The following is a 14,630-nucleotide window of genomic DNA, read 5'->3' as shown; positions in this document are numbered from 1 at the left end:
GAGAGCATCCAGCACAGATCTCTAATACGAACAAGACAAACAGGTGACCACGAACCTAAGGTCGCATATACGGTATTCAGTTTCTGAATGGTTTAGGCACAAGCTGACAGTTTGCTGACGCTGTCTGAGCCTTACGTCATATTTTTTTTTATTATGCACAGTAATACCTAATATCGGGGTAAAATAGGGAGAAAGTTAGACGGTATGAAAATTTGGATACCGCCCAAGCCTGTTGTACATAGAGAATAACATCTTTATTCTGGGATAACCACTTTTAATTAATACACTTGCATGTAAAGTAAATCGTATCTCAAAGGATTTATCTGGGGCACTGGCTATTTTTACTGGGGGTCTAGCGACGCCCCTGATCTCACTTCATCTGTGATATACAACATTTATTATTGCTTTATGAAGTGGCATAACCTTATCATATCTGACACCTGGAATTAGGGCAGCACAATATATCGTTTTAAGCATTTAAGTATCTGTACATACCCAATAGTCACATCGCAAAGAAATGCAATGCCAAGTCTGGATTATAGTTGACTAAGAGCTACAAAATTGACCTTTCGCTCAGCCCCGCCCTCCTTGGTTACTGTTGCTACACCTGTCAAGCTTTCGTGCTTGAGACGTCTATTACAATGTGTTGCGCCGGTGTCAGACATTGCCAGGGATTAATTAGTCATTTTCGGCGAACAAGTGAGATATCTGAGAAAGCCAGACAAAAAAAGTCTGTAGTATGCATATCATGGGTATATTCACCACATAATAGGCAACCGATTAGAGAATAACTTAATCAAAATTAAAGCTAGCTTAGCCTAGCCGCCTCATACGCTGACCATTCAACGGCTCAGTTCATCCACAGCAGGAGAGGGGAAATTAACAAATAACCTAATAATAACAAATTAAACTGTGATTTCTCTATTTTTAGCCAAAAAGTCAGATAGATTAATTGTTGTGCAATGAAATACAGCGTTACTAACAGATGAGGAAACACTCATGGACAGTGCTTCTATTCATTCATAGAAAGAACAGCCAGAAAGGGGAAATTGATGGATTTGTGTCGAACATTAGCATCATTGACCCATAACGATGTATACCCATCACTGTCTATACCTATGTTTTTGTGCTCTTTATACTGTTTCTGTTCTAATTTGCAGACAAGTGGAAGAAATAAATAAATTGAAATGCAAGTTAAAGTATAAATAGCAGAAGTGACCAGATAGATTTTCCCTACCAGCAAATATTAATCAGGCACCAGATATAAAAGTAGACACTAACCTGCTATAACATCGTCACTAATGACTGAATCTCCAAAAGACAGACGAAAACATCAGCCAACTGTAGCTCTGACATGGACATCGAGGCTTATGAATTACACAGCTGCGGATGAAATATATTGATCACAAGTGCTCAGATTGTGATCATATCTTTGTTTTGTTCTGTTGATATGTAGTTTCAAATATTCGTAGCTTGAAACGGATGGGAATAGGATTGCTATTAGTATGACTACTATGACGAAGGCTTAAACGGAGCAGTGCTCATAATATCGAGCGAAAAAAATGAAAAAGACAGCTGCGACACATAACCTGCTTTGTATTTTTGTAGGGAACACAGTTTAGATCTGTTTAGGGTAAGAGGAGTGTGAGTTATTGCCGTCTGTCTATCACTGAATGTGTCAGGAATATCGAATACAAAACCAATTTAACTCGACTCCTATAGCGCCCCTCACAGAGTTTGATCCATGCTGGCATTTCTCCTCTTGGGTTTTATGTTTTGAAAAGGGAAAAAAATTCCACCACCCTGTCCAAACTTTAAGGATATTGGGTGTCAGATTTGCACAATCAACATGCACAACGCTCTGGCCTGTTTCCCTCGCTCGAAAGCTTGACAGAGCCCCTGCGTGTAGCTACGGTTGCTAAGCCACGATTGGTGGGTGGCAGTTTTTGGGTGTGGCTTGTGTGAAGGGTCAATTGTATTTAATCAATGTATTTATATGGAATTTAAGCAAAAAAAAAAAAAACATTTCTTTCTTAGAAATTTTGTCTTGTTTCTTGTCCAAATATCTACAATTCACAGGTAGATAATTTCCTTCAAACAAGAAAAAATTTATTATCACCCACTTCTTCTGATGGTAAAAACTAAAGAATATTTTTACTTGGTTTAAGATTTATTTATTTATTTTTATATTTGGACTAGAAGCAAAACAAAAAGTAAGTTTTTTTTTTGTTTGTTTGTTTTTTTTTGCAATTTGATTGTTTAATTTCTGTACCCGAATACTGTTAGACTCCAGAAAATCACCAAATAGTGCCATTCAAACCATCTTCTGAAACTGTATTCATATCGCAATATTTAAAATTGCAGAAAAATAAAATATCCCAAAATCAGACTTTTCCAATATCCTCCAGCCCTACCTGGAACACTTTTTCCTTGTTTTCTTGTTCTCTTGTGTAAGCTTCCCCAAATAAATAAAACCAGTAAGTGTTAAATACATACATTTTTGTTTCAAAGTCAGCATGAAATTAAATTTGGCAATATAGCACAACCATTTTGTGGTGAACAATTAATCCGTTTAAGTTATTCAACAGAGAAAAAAGGCAGAGGTTTCATCATTTACTATTCATTCATTAATATTCTTTTCGGCTTAGTCCCTCTATTAATCCGCCACAGCGGAATAAACCAAAAACTTATCCAGTGGATGCCCTTCCAGCCGCAACCCAACACTGGGACACACCCATAAACTGTCACATTTACACACATGCACACCCTACGGCCAATTTAGCTTATTCAATTCACATATCGCACATGTCTTTGGACTGTGGGGGAAACCGGAGCACCCGAAGAAAACCCACGCTGACACGGGAAGAACATGCAAACTCAACACAGAAATGCCAATGATCCTGCTGGGACTCAAACCAGTCACCTTCTTGCTGTGAGTCGACAGCATTATCTACTGCGCCACCGCATCGCCCCTATTGCAATATATATTGCAGAGTAAAAAAAATCAGATTTAAGATTTTTCCCAATCGTGCTACCCACTGTGACGCCGTCATCTATTATCCACCATTTTATTTATTAATTTTAAGTGATAAAACATTTACTAACGTTTGCTTTCATTCCCATTTTCATTATTAATTACGAGCTTACAGGACGAGGCTATAGAGTATTCATTTATTTATGAAAGAACAGATGAACAGAGAATCGTTTTGAACAGAGCTTCCGATTTTAAAGGCACAGTAACCCAAACTTTTAAATTATGCCACCATTTCCAAACCTGTTTCTTTATTCTGTTAACACAAATTATGGAATGATAACGGAAAAATCTAAAATCTGATTTTTATTTTTCCTTAGCAATATAGATTGCAATAGGGGTGATGCGGTGGCGCAGTAGGTAGTGCTGTTGCCTTACAACAAGAAGGTCGCTGGTTCGAGCCTCGGCTGGGTCAGTTGGCATTTCTGTGTGGAGTTTGCATGTTCTCCCCGCGTTTGCATGGGTTTCCTAAAACTGCTAAAACTGTCCATAGTGTATGTATGTGAATGAGCGTGTATGGATGTTTCCCCATGATGGGTTGCAGCTAGGAGGGCATCCGCTGCGTAAAAACATATGCTGGATAAGTTGGTGACTGAAGCCAAAAATATAAAAAATTAATGAGTATATTGCCATATGGATATAATTTCACTAGATCAGTTGAATAACTCATTGGAAAGAATTTATGATTTTGATTGATGTGAATGATTCTGTAAGGGAGTGTATAAAATATAACAAAGCATCCACGAGAATTGATGAATTCAATAAAGAACTCAATAATAGAGTCTTTGAACTGTATTGAGTGATTTAATAATTAAATGTAAAATATTACTACATAGTGTTCGTTTTATAAACAATTCCATAAAATCAATCGTTAATTTGTCAAAGGTACAATTTCTTATGCCTGAATGTTTTTAAAACCCTCACACAGTCATGGGCTTCAGGAAAAACATGTGAAATTAATCCAGGTTCAACTATTGCAAATGATCACATTGAATATCGATGCTGAAATGAAATATTGTGCAGCCCTAATTTGATAGCATTTTTGTTCCTACAAGGGATGTCAATGGTTGATTTTTTCCAACCTTTTTTCAACAGAAGAAAGAAATTCATAAACGTTTACAGCCACTTGAGTGTGAGCAAATGGTGAGTAACAATCCAATTACTGAAAAAAAACTGTTTGCTGTTTGTTCAAACTACATATTTAAAATTATCTGAAACAACATCATTCTTGAGGGTTTTTTTGCAAGAACTGTTTTATGTTCAGTTCAATTAAATTTGTAAACATTAATAAATTAATTTAATTCCTTTATGTCAAATCGATTGTGTGAAACCCAACTTATTTTACAGTGTATACTATGTCACAATGCCATCAATTCAGGCCACAATACTATACCAGCTGAAGTATCACGATACAAAGTAGTATTGCGATACTATATTAATTCATAACTCTAAATAAAGCAAATTGTCAGAAATACTATGTTATATATCATAATACTTCATTCAACTCAGAATTCCCTTATTATTAAAAATGCACTATTTGTAGAGACTTTCTCTGCTTTTTTTTTTTGTATATATTGCACTGAAAAAATGTAAGTCTGCAAAACGGTTACAAACAATTTATATATTCCACATGCAACATATCGTCTCCTTAGAATTATAAGGTTCTGTTTGACATTTTCGTCAAAATTAAGTTATTGATTTTATAAGTTGTATACATTTTAAGACTTTTTATTTAAAAAACAAAAAGGGTTTTATCTACAAAGTGGAACTCTAGCTTGGCTCTATGGTTCTTTCTGTGAGCCAATCAGCATTTCGAATGCACGCACGAGGACCAATCACGATCAGCTTTCTTTGTCATTTCGATGCACTGCTCCATTGACAGCAGGAAAGACCAAAAAAAATACAAAGAAAATCAGAGTTGACTAAATAATGCCGCACCACACAAAATTGCGAAGAAACTGAACGATTCAGAAGCATTTTTGACATTGAGATAAAATTTTACATTGTCGAAAAAGAAAAGTAAAAATATTTTTATTTGCATGTGTATATATATAGACAGTGAAACACTTTTAGGGGTTATTAAACTCATTTTCGTTGAAAGTTCTTTAATTTGTTATTAAGCCTTGAAGGGCAAATACTCAATTTAATTCATAGGAGCATATAATTCAATAAATATAATTTAATAGTTCATATTAAGCATAAAATTCAATGCATATTCCCATATTATTTACATAAAATTAACAGCTGCACTGGATAAAATATTTAGCACAGCCTTGTATGCTTAATTTGTACAAGAAAAAAATATTTATCCTAAATCATTAAATAAATGTTATAGAAAGCAAAAACTAGTGACTAATGCTTTATTTAATAATCTGCCTGATAGAACCTTATAATTTCAAGAGGAAAATGACTTTTCAGAATGAGAACGTTCTATCTGCATTCGCCTTGTTTGTTTTTACCCATTTTTGCAAATGTAAGAGAATTTTGATAATGTACAATTGGAGTTCATTTAGGGTCTCTGTCATGTTAATGTATAAAAGAAAACTTTTACACATATACTGTTTGCTATATGGAATGCAAAAACTTTGAAGCTTAATATATCAAAATCATTCCGAGCGCAGACAGAACCTTGTAATTCCAAGGTGATACATGCTTTTAGTCATTTTCACGTGGAACTGAGCTTTGCAGAGCAACAAATGTGTACAACTGGAAAGGGGGCGGTACATGATGCAATAATCATTTATCTTGATTAATTTGTTTTCATAATCATTAGAAGCCAACATCGAAATCGGATTTTCGATTAATTGCACAGCCCTAGATGACAGGACAGTATGTTGGCAAGGAGTAGATTTGGAAAGAGAGATTCAAACTTCTGCAATAAAAATGGAATATGAGACTACACATCACAGGGTTGGGAAATGTCAACCAATTTGGCATCGTACGATGTCTAATGTGAAACATCACGATGGACGATGCCATAGTGGTTGTAGGCGGTGGTAAATTCGTTATTTATGAATAAAATAATTAATTCATAACAAGTTAATTATTTGTAGCCTACCATTTTATCTACCTGACCCGCATGGTCTTTGTTTTACCCATAACCAAATCATAAATAAATAAAGATAAGTTACACACAAATGACTACCTGTCAATCACTTTTTTCTCGGGTCTCTGGCATGAATAGGCAAAGTATTCTGTGGCTTTATAATGGCGTCGACAAACTCGATTGGTAAAAATGGTGCGCAACCAACCAACAGTATCTGAGGTTTTCACTAAAAGTACTAAGTAAATGTGTGAAAGCGAATGATTGAAGCAGTGTACTGATGCTGTGACATGTTACCTGATAGATTCAAAAGACAGAAAAGTCGTCAGATAGAGACAAGATTAATTAAATATCACGTTTAACAACTATAGTGAGAAGCGATCCAATCCATCCTTGACAAACTGTCCGACGTGCACTGCTCTCTAGGGTTTTTGTGCTCATAGCACCTCATACAGACTGCCTGGAGCTCAGACGTGTTTGCATGTCAGAGTGTGTGTATGTGTATGTTGTGTATGTGTGTGTGTGTGTGTGTGTGTGTGTGTGTGTGTGTGTGTGTGTGTGTGTGTGTGTGTGTGTGTGTGTGTGTGTGTGGTCACATGATATGCGTTTTCAGCAGTATATTGTGGGCAGACAGTCGTTCAGGATCGCAAGGTAAAACACTAGCGTTTTCATTCTAAAATGCCATTTTAAAACGAAGACGTATTAGTGTAAACAGGGATTAAGTATGTGTTTTTTGTATGCGGGTTGCTGCTGCAACAGGGCAGGGTGGACAATGCCGGCTCAGCATCATGATGTCTTTCCGCCATCGATGATAGTCGATGATATCGTCCATCAACCCAACCCTAATACATAACTCCAGAATTACTTCACAAGTTGTCTCCAAATATTCCTGTTAAATTTGTAAAATGCAATAAAAAGAACTCTAGATCATGGTTTATGGAAGTGTGCTTTGGTTGAACACTTTTGGGAGAAGATTCCAAACTTTTTATCCATGCTATTGAAACAGGCTACACCCAAATATCCAAAACTTTGTATTCTATATATTTTTCCTATTGCAAACACTTTTACTAGTTCAGAAAAGAAGCTGTTAAATTTCTGTTTATTACATGCAAAATGTACAATAGCTTTTTTTTTTTAAATAAAGAAAGATCGAATTTTGGACAATGGCTGCGGGTCTTAGTGTATGGCTTTGAAAACATTAACTTGTATATTCAAGAGAAAACCTGAAAAGTGTAAAATTTGGAATCCCTTTGTCCTGAAGGAAGCTGATACAAATCTTTTCTCTGTATAACTTTTATCACCTGCTATTGATATACCTGTGTTGTTATATGATGTTATCATGTACCTTTATATTGTATGTGTATATACATGCATTTAATATAAATTATATATATATATATATATATATATATATATATATATATATATATATATATATATATATATATATATATATATATATATATATTTATATTTATTTATATTTATTTATATATATATATATATATATATTTTTTTTTTTTTTTTCCACTTTTTAAATTTATTATTAGCATTATTATTAGTATTTGTATGTTTGGTTTTCGGATGTCACGCTTGCACAGTTGGTAGCACCTCACAGCAAGAAGGTTGCTGGTTCGAGCCCCTGCTGGGTCAATAAAGGAACTAAGCCAAAAAGAAATTGAATGAATGAATGTTTGGTTTTGATTTCTGTAGTACATGTTAAAATCTCCTAAAATCAATACAAAACTTTTGGAAAAACAAAAATAAATTCAATACAAATGTTGGAAAGAGAGAGGTATGGAATTGAGAAAGGTCTATGAGTCAGGACTCAAACTTGAAACGCTTACAGTGAGCTATAAGTTGAGCTATAACTCATCATCAGTGTTGACAACAATGTTATTTTTTTAAAACTTTCCTTTGAAATTTTCAGTCTTAGCCAAATGGCAAGACTTTAATTGAAATGACTGTCTGAATAATTATGCCAGTAATTACACAACCTGCAAGAACACACCATGAATACAATATTGTGCCCTTCTGTAGTTTTAATTCTTAGAGTGGCAGACTAAAGTTTCGTAGTTTTTGCTATGTTTTCATGTATTAATCATTATTATTATTATTGCAATATATATATATTAATATATATATATATATATATATATATATATATATATATATATATATATATATATATATATATATATATATATATATATATATATATATATATATATTCTTCTGCTTTTGTTTACAGTTATATTATTATTACTTTCATTTAATTTAATATTATTTTAGTTATATCAATCAATTCACATTTCTCTATATTTAACTATAGAACTAATATCAGAACTAATCTGACTAATTCATCACTTGCTTGAAGTAGATTATAATTATATACTGTAAAGATGAAAACGTTTTTTGTTCTGAACTTCTTGTTCTGAAAAAAATTAGCTAGAGTCTGCCTAAAAAAGAAATTAAAGGGAGAGTCCACATAATACTGCTAATTTATGCATGCTTAGACCATCCGAGATCAACAAGAAATTATGGCAGTAGTTATGGCAGTAGTAATTATGGCTGTAGTTATGGCCATGGGTTATGCAAGTAACCGTTTATCAACTTATTGAGAGTCTAAAAATAAAACAACTTCATATAATGGCAAAGTACAATGAATACACAATGTTCCTGATGTTACACTGGGGTCTAATGAAGAAAGCAGTTGGGCAGTGCAAGAAGCTAAACATTGTGCACAAGTTAGATTATTACCTTTATTCTTTGCAATCAGTTCTGTGAGTGTTTACTTCTCAACAGTCAGCAATGATAGTACATGACATACACTACCTGACAAAGGTCTTGACGCCTATTTAAGTTTTACGAATCAACAAACGATGGCTTGACTTCTAATTGATCATCTGGTATCAGAAGTGTCTTGTATGAAAGGCAAAGGCCTCTAGATTATGCTTATTTTACCGAAATAAAATATGATCAAGCCTTGATTTTTAATTATTTAATTAGGACAGTAAGGTCTGGCATTGCTTAGATAAAAGTCTTGTGACTTAACAGAGATAATGTACAGTATAGAATATAAAGGCATTGTGCAGTGGAAAAAGAATGAATATTGTGTATATGACTCTTATTAGCTTGGAGGAATGCATCAATAGATCTCTGCAATGAATCAAATAACTTATTAATAAAGTCATCTGGGATGACAAAGAAAGTGTTCTTGCAGGACTCCCAGAGTTCATCAAGATTCTTTGGATTCATCTTCAATGCCACCTCCTTCATCTTACCCCAGACAAGCTCAATAATGTTCATGTCTGGTGACTAGGCTGGCTAATCCTGGAGTACCTTGACCTTCTTTGCTTTTAAGAACTTTGATGTTGAGGCTGAAATTTGAGATTGAGTGCTATCCTGCTGATGAATTTGCCCTCTCCTGTGGTTTGTAATGTAATGGGCAGCACAAATGTCTTGATACCTCAGGCATGTTGCCATCCACTCCACAAATCTCTTAAACGCCCCAATACTGAATGTAACCCCAAATCATGACTTTTCCTTCACCAAACTTGACTGATTTCTGTGAGAATCTTGGGCCATGCGGGTCCCATTAGGTCTTCTGCAGTATTTGTGATGATTTAGAATGCAGTTCAACAGATGATTCATCAGAAAACTCTACCTTCTTCCACTTATCCAAATGATTAACTAGAAGTCATTTATTATTTGAAGTCAGTTATTATTTGTTGTCGTTACAACTGGGATTGACAATAAAACATTTGTCAGGTAGTGTACATAATTCACTTCATACATCAATCAGGAGCCACTGGTATTATTTTGTTTTTCCTTTGTTTTGTTTTCTTGACTCTCAAAAATGCCAGTAGCTTTTAACTTCTTTTTTTTTCTTTTTTTTGACTCAACCACGGTTTCAGCTAGAAATGTTCTTTAATGTTCAGAAAAAAGTGTCACCTGAATCTTGTATGACCTAAGGATGAGTAAATACTGTATGCTTTCATTTTTATTAAACTGCATTAAGAGGAAACAAATAGAAGAGGACAAACTGAAGGTTGTGTTTTTAATGAAAAGGAATTAATATGCACCTAAATCACAGACTGAAGAGTTGAAATAAGCAGTAGGGTTTTACAATATATCGTTTCAGCATAGATATCGCAATGTGTGTCCACAAGTCACATCACAGGATATGCAATGTTGAAGGATTATAGTTTATCACCACAACAATTGAGAATACATGAGATTTGTGGAGTCACTGCAAAGTATAACCATAACAGAGCGAATCTTTGTCATTTGCATTTGTTTTACAGACATTTTAAAGAATTTAATGACAAAAAAGTTACAAATGTTGTACATTTTAATGACTATACAGTGTTGTTTTATTCTTTATTATTCAATTGTTGTACCTGAATACTGTTTGACTCTACTTAAACCATAAAGCACTGTTTATTTGACTTTTTTCTTTTTTCTATTGTTATTACTCTTACGTGGAATATGTTTATTATTTTATACATGATTCACACCCTTACAAAATCACCCTAATCAATCTATATTAATTTATTTTCTCTCCAAATAGAGCTATTTAAGCCATTTGGGGGCATTGTATTCATATTGCAATATACAGTTGAAGTCAGAATTATTAGCCCCCCTTGAGTTTTTTTTTTTCTTCTTCTTTTTTAAATATTTCCCGAATGACGTTTAACAGAGCAAGAAAATTTTCACATTATGTCTGATAATATTTTTTTTTTTCTGGAGAAAGTCATATTTGTTTTATTTTGGCTAGAATAAAAGCAGTTTTTAATTTTTTAAACACCATTTTAAGGACAAAATTATTAACCCCTTTAAGCTAATTTTTTTTCCATCATTATACAACAACTTGCCTTCCTAGTTAACCTAATTAACCTACTTAAGCCTTTAAATGTCACTTTAAGCTGTATAGAAGTGTCTTAAAAAATATCTAGTAAAATATTATTTACTGTCATCATGGCAAATATAAAATTAATCAGTAATCAGAAATGAGTTATTAAAACTATTATGTTTAGAAATGTGTTTGAAAAAATATTCTCTCCATTAAACAGAAATTGGGGAAAAAAAATAAACAGGGGAGCTAATAATTCAGGGGGCCCAATAATTCTGACTTCAACTGTATATAGCTGAAAACCAAAAATCGCAATGTGAGATTTTTCCAATATCATTAAGTCCTATTAAGCATGATTCATTTAATTTGGCTTTAATTCATTTATTTAAAATATCAAACACAAAAAAATGCTAAACAAATAATGACATCCTTATTTGCAAGTTGTAAGCGAATGTTCTAAATGTGACTCTGCATAAACTTCTTTTCATAACTACTCACGCCTAATTGCCTTGAAATATCATTCAAGGAATTAATATTTTATAGATCAATTTAAGGAATGAAAACAATAATCATGATCCTAACGCATTTCCTTGTTGAACATTTATATTTCCATGGCTTCCGAGAATCCATAAAGGTCTGCATATTGAAAAATAAAATTATGAAATTATAGCTATTTAATGTTAAGTTTTGATTGAATTGTATCTTGATATAGTTATGAAACAGTTTGACAACAAGCAGCAAATGTTCATGGGCCAATGACATGACCACATTAACACATCATTCAAGGAATTAATATTTTACAGACCTTTTGAGGGATGTAAACAATAACCATGGTCCTAACGTATTTCCTATTGCACATAATTATATATAATATAATTTCCTTAGCTTCTAGGAATCTAAGAAGGTCTGCATATTGATAAATAATGTTATGAACTTATAGCTGTTTAATGTTAAGTTATGATTGAATTGCATCAATCATAACAACAAGCAGGAAACGTGACATGACCACATTGATGTGGTCTATATAAAATATGCGTTTTTTTTTTCTTCAAGAAGTGTCTGTTTAAATAGAAATAGGCTACACACCTCTAGTGTACATATAAACCATATAAGCCTGCATATAAGCCTGGCTCCTGTTTAAGCTTCTTAGTCCTGTTGTGGAGTTGTGCAGGCTGCCATGAAACCACAGTTCAACTTCATCCAGTGAAGGGGATTAATCTCACAGCAGGGCAGCCCAAGGCAGCCCATTCCTCTCAAGGGTAAACGTAGGAACTATTTCCATAAATAAGAACGAAAAATTCCCTGACCAAATGTTTATGACGTCAAAAACACGTTTTAAAACTGCTGTCGTGTCGCGAGTTACTGTGACAACGCTCACCAATCAACAAAGCAGCTGTTACATGATTTAAACACGTTAAATACATTTAAATTCTGTATATATTACATAATTATCGCGGAAATTAAAGGTCAGCCAACGCCGATGCTAAAATGTATCCTCGCTGTTAATATAATACGTTGATATATTGATGGTATCCAAACGTCATGAAATGCAGATTAATTTGCCAGATTGTTACCTGAAAATGGTGCGTCTTTGACAGCCAGGCCCGTGAAAACAGACCCCTCGCCATCGCAGAAATGGATCATCTCAAAGCCTGTGCGCGATCCAGAGCAGAGTCTCCATATACCGAATGAAATGAAATAATGCCCGGCGAACTTCAAGTCATTGGGCTCGCGCTACACATGACGCGGACAAGCCGAGATCCTCTCACAGATATCCGACTTCCCGACGGCCACCGTGGAAATGTGCATGTTATTTCAGAAATTCATGTCATTCGAGTCGCCTTGGTTGACATCCAGCGGCTAACACTTTCAAGAGCAGCTGTTTAAAAGCAGCGAGACAGCGGCGTGTCAAGAGCGCAGGCGTACACTATTTCTGCCTAAAGGAGTGCTTTTTTTCCCTGGGAGACCTGTGCGTCATGTTTACTGGCGCCCTCTGTTGAACACCAGATGTACATAATTCATATTGTGAGGTATGATTTGCACATACAAACACCTTATTGTTAATGATAAAATCTAAACGCTACTGTACATACGCATGTGCAGTTAATATGTCTGTTTGCCGTTTGTATATGTCAGCGTGAGTATGGGCCATACAAACAGCCATGAGCTTTATGAATAACCTGAAAGCTGATTTGGACAATTTCTGAAAATTGGATTCAGCAATGCAAAATTCTGAGCAAATTGTTTAATGTAAGTGCTTAGAAATGCACATTACTAACCAAATATTGAGTTTTGATATGTTCACAGTAAGATGATCACAAAATATCTTAATGGAACAGGATCTTTACTATAAATATTGGCAAAAAATATAAGACTATACCTTTATATTAGATTGGTTTTGTGGCCATATTGTTATTTTTTTAGTCTAAAAGTTATTGCTAATGTAAGATCTCTATCTTAGGGTAATACAACTTTAAATTTTAGCAAGACTATTATTTATACATCATCAACATTTATTGAAGACATCCACTAAAATGTTTTTCTCTACAGGAACAGGCTATAGTTTATACTAGGGCTGCACGATATTGGAAAAATTGAACATTGCAATATTTCTTTGTTTTGCAAAATGTATTGTGAAATGAATACAATTTCACCAGATGAATTAATAATTATTTGGAAAGAATATATAATGTTCAATCAGTTGGGATGATCATCTCCATAAAATCTAATAAACAATCTTTAAACCTATTAGGGTGCCCAGACACATTTTCGTTTGTGCTATGCAGTGCATTTCTGTATTTGCATGTGTTGTGGGTACTTTCACGACATAACTATCTGTAAACACAATCAAGAAAATGATACAACTAAAAGAGTGTTTTATCGTTTACTGAGTCTAACAGTATTCAAGTACAGTAACTAAATGATAAAAATAAAAATAATTCAATAAAATGTATCATAGTTAAGGTCACAAATGGTAAAATATTTTATAACTAAATGCGTTTAAAATCATTTTACAATCACAGGCATCAAAAACACATGAAAATTAGAAATTATATAACAAACTTATCATTGCATATATCCTGCGATGTGATTATTGTGAATGATCACAATGCGACATTGATGCTTAAATTATATTTTGTGCAGCCCTATTTTACATATCAAATAATCTAGTCAGGCATATTTAGAACAAGAGTCATTTGATTTTATAATAAAGGTTTGAAATGGTGAAACCCCATAGTCATTCTAAATCTTTATATATTGCCGACCCTCAAACCACTTGTTTTCAACCATTTGTCAACGAGACATTTTTAATAGTTTGAAGTATTATAAAATTAAGTATATATTTTTTAAATAAGTAGCTACAGGGGTAGGGATTATTTACAGTTTTAACCCAAAGAATGACCAGTCTCTTAGGTGAAGAAGAGCTAGAGTTAGCGATTCCAATAAATAAAGTTTACTGAAGATAGTTTGCAGTTTCATCAGCAGAATCTAGCTTCAACACTTGCAATGAGTTCCTTGGTCGCTCTGCACAATTACACATCAACATCATTTATACTCTCACAATGTCTATAGGTTATTATAGCACCTTCCCAACTATGGGTTATTTTTTACCTAATGCATTGGGTTATATAATTTAACCTAATGCATTGGGTTATTTTTATTAAATGTTCTTTTTTCCATTCTGGTATTACAATTGAAGT

The 14,630-nt window shown here is 33.7% G+C and overlaps 1 protein-coding gene across 1 annotated transcript in view; it reads right to left on the bottom strand.

Annotated features, from left to right (window-relative positions):
* Positions 1 to 12,808, bottom strand: part of dipk1aa (divergent protein kinase domain 1Aa) — a 45,400-nt gene extending 32,592 nt beyond the window's left edge. The window contains 1 exon segment of the mRNA NM_001040354.1: positions 12,504 to 12,808. Coding sequence (NP_001035444.1) covers positions 12,504 to 12,557 — 54 coding nt within the window. The 5' untranslated portion in view covers positions 12,558 to 12,808.
* Between the last annotated feature and the right edge of the window lie 1,822 nt (positions 12,809 to 14,630).

The sequence above is a fragment of the Danio rerio genome, chromosome 2, assembly GCF_049306965.1.
Source record: "Danio rerio strain Tuebingen ecotype United States chromosome 2, GRCz12tu, whole genome shotgun sequence".
NCBI lineage: Eukaryota > Metazoa > Chordata > Actinopteri > Cypriniformes > Danionidae > Danio > Danio rerio.
This window is presented reverse-complemented; position numbering and strand designations above follow the sequence as displayed.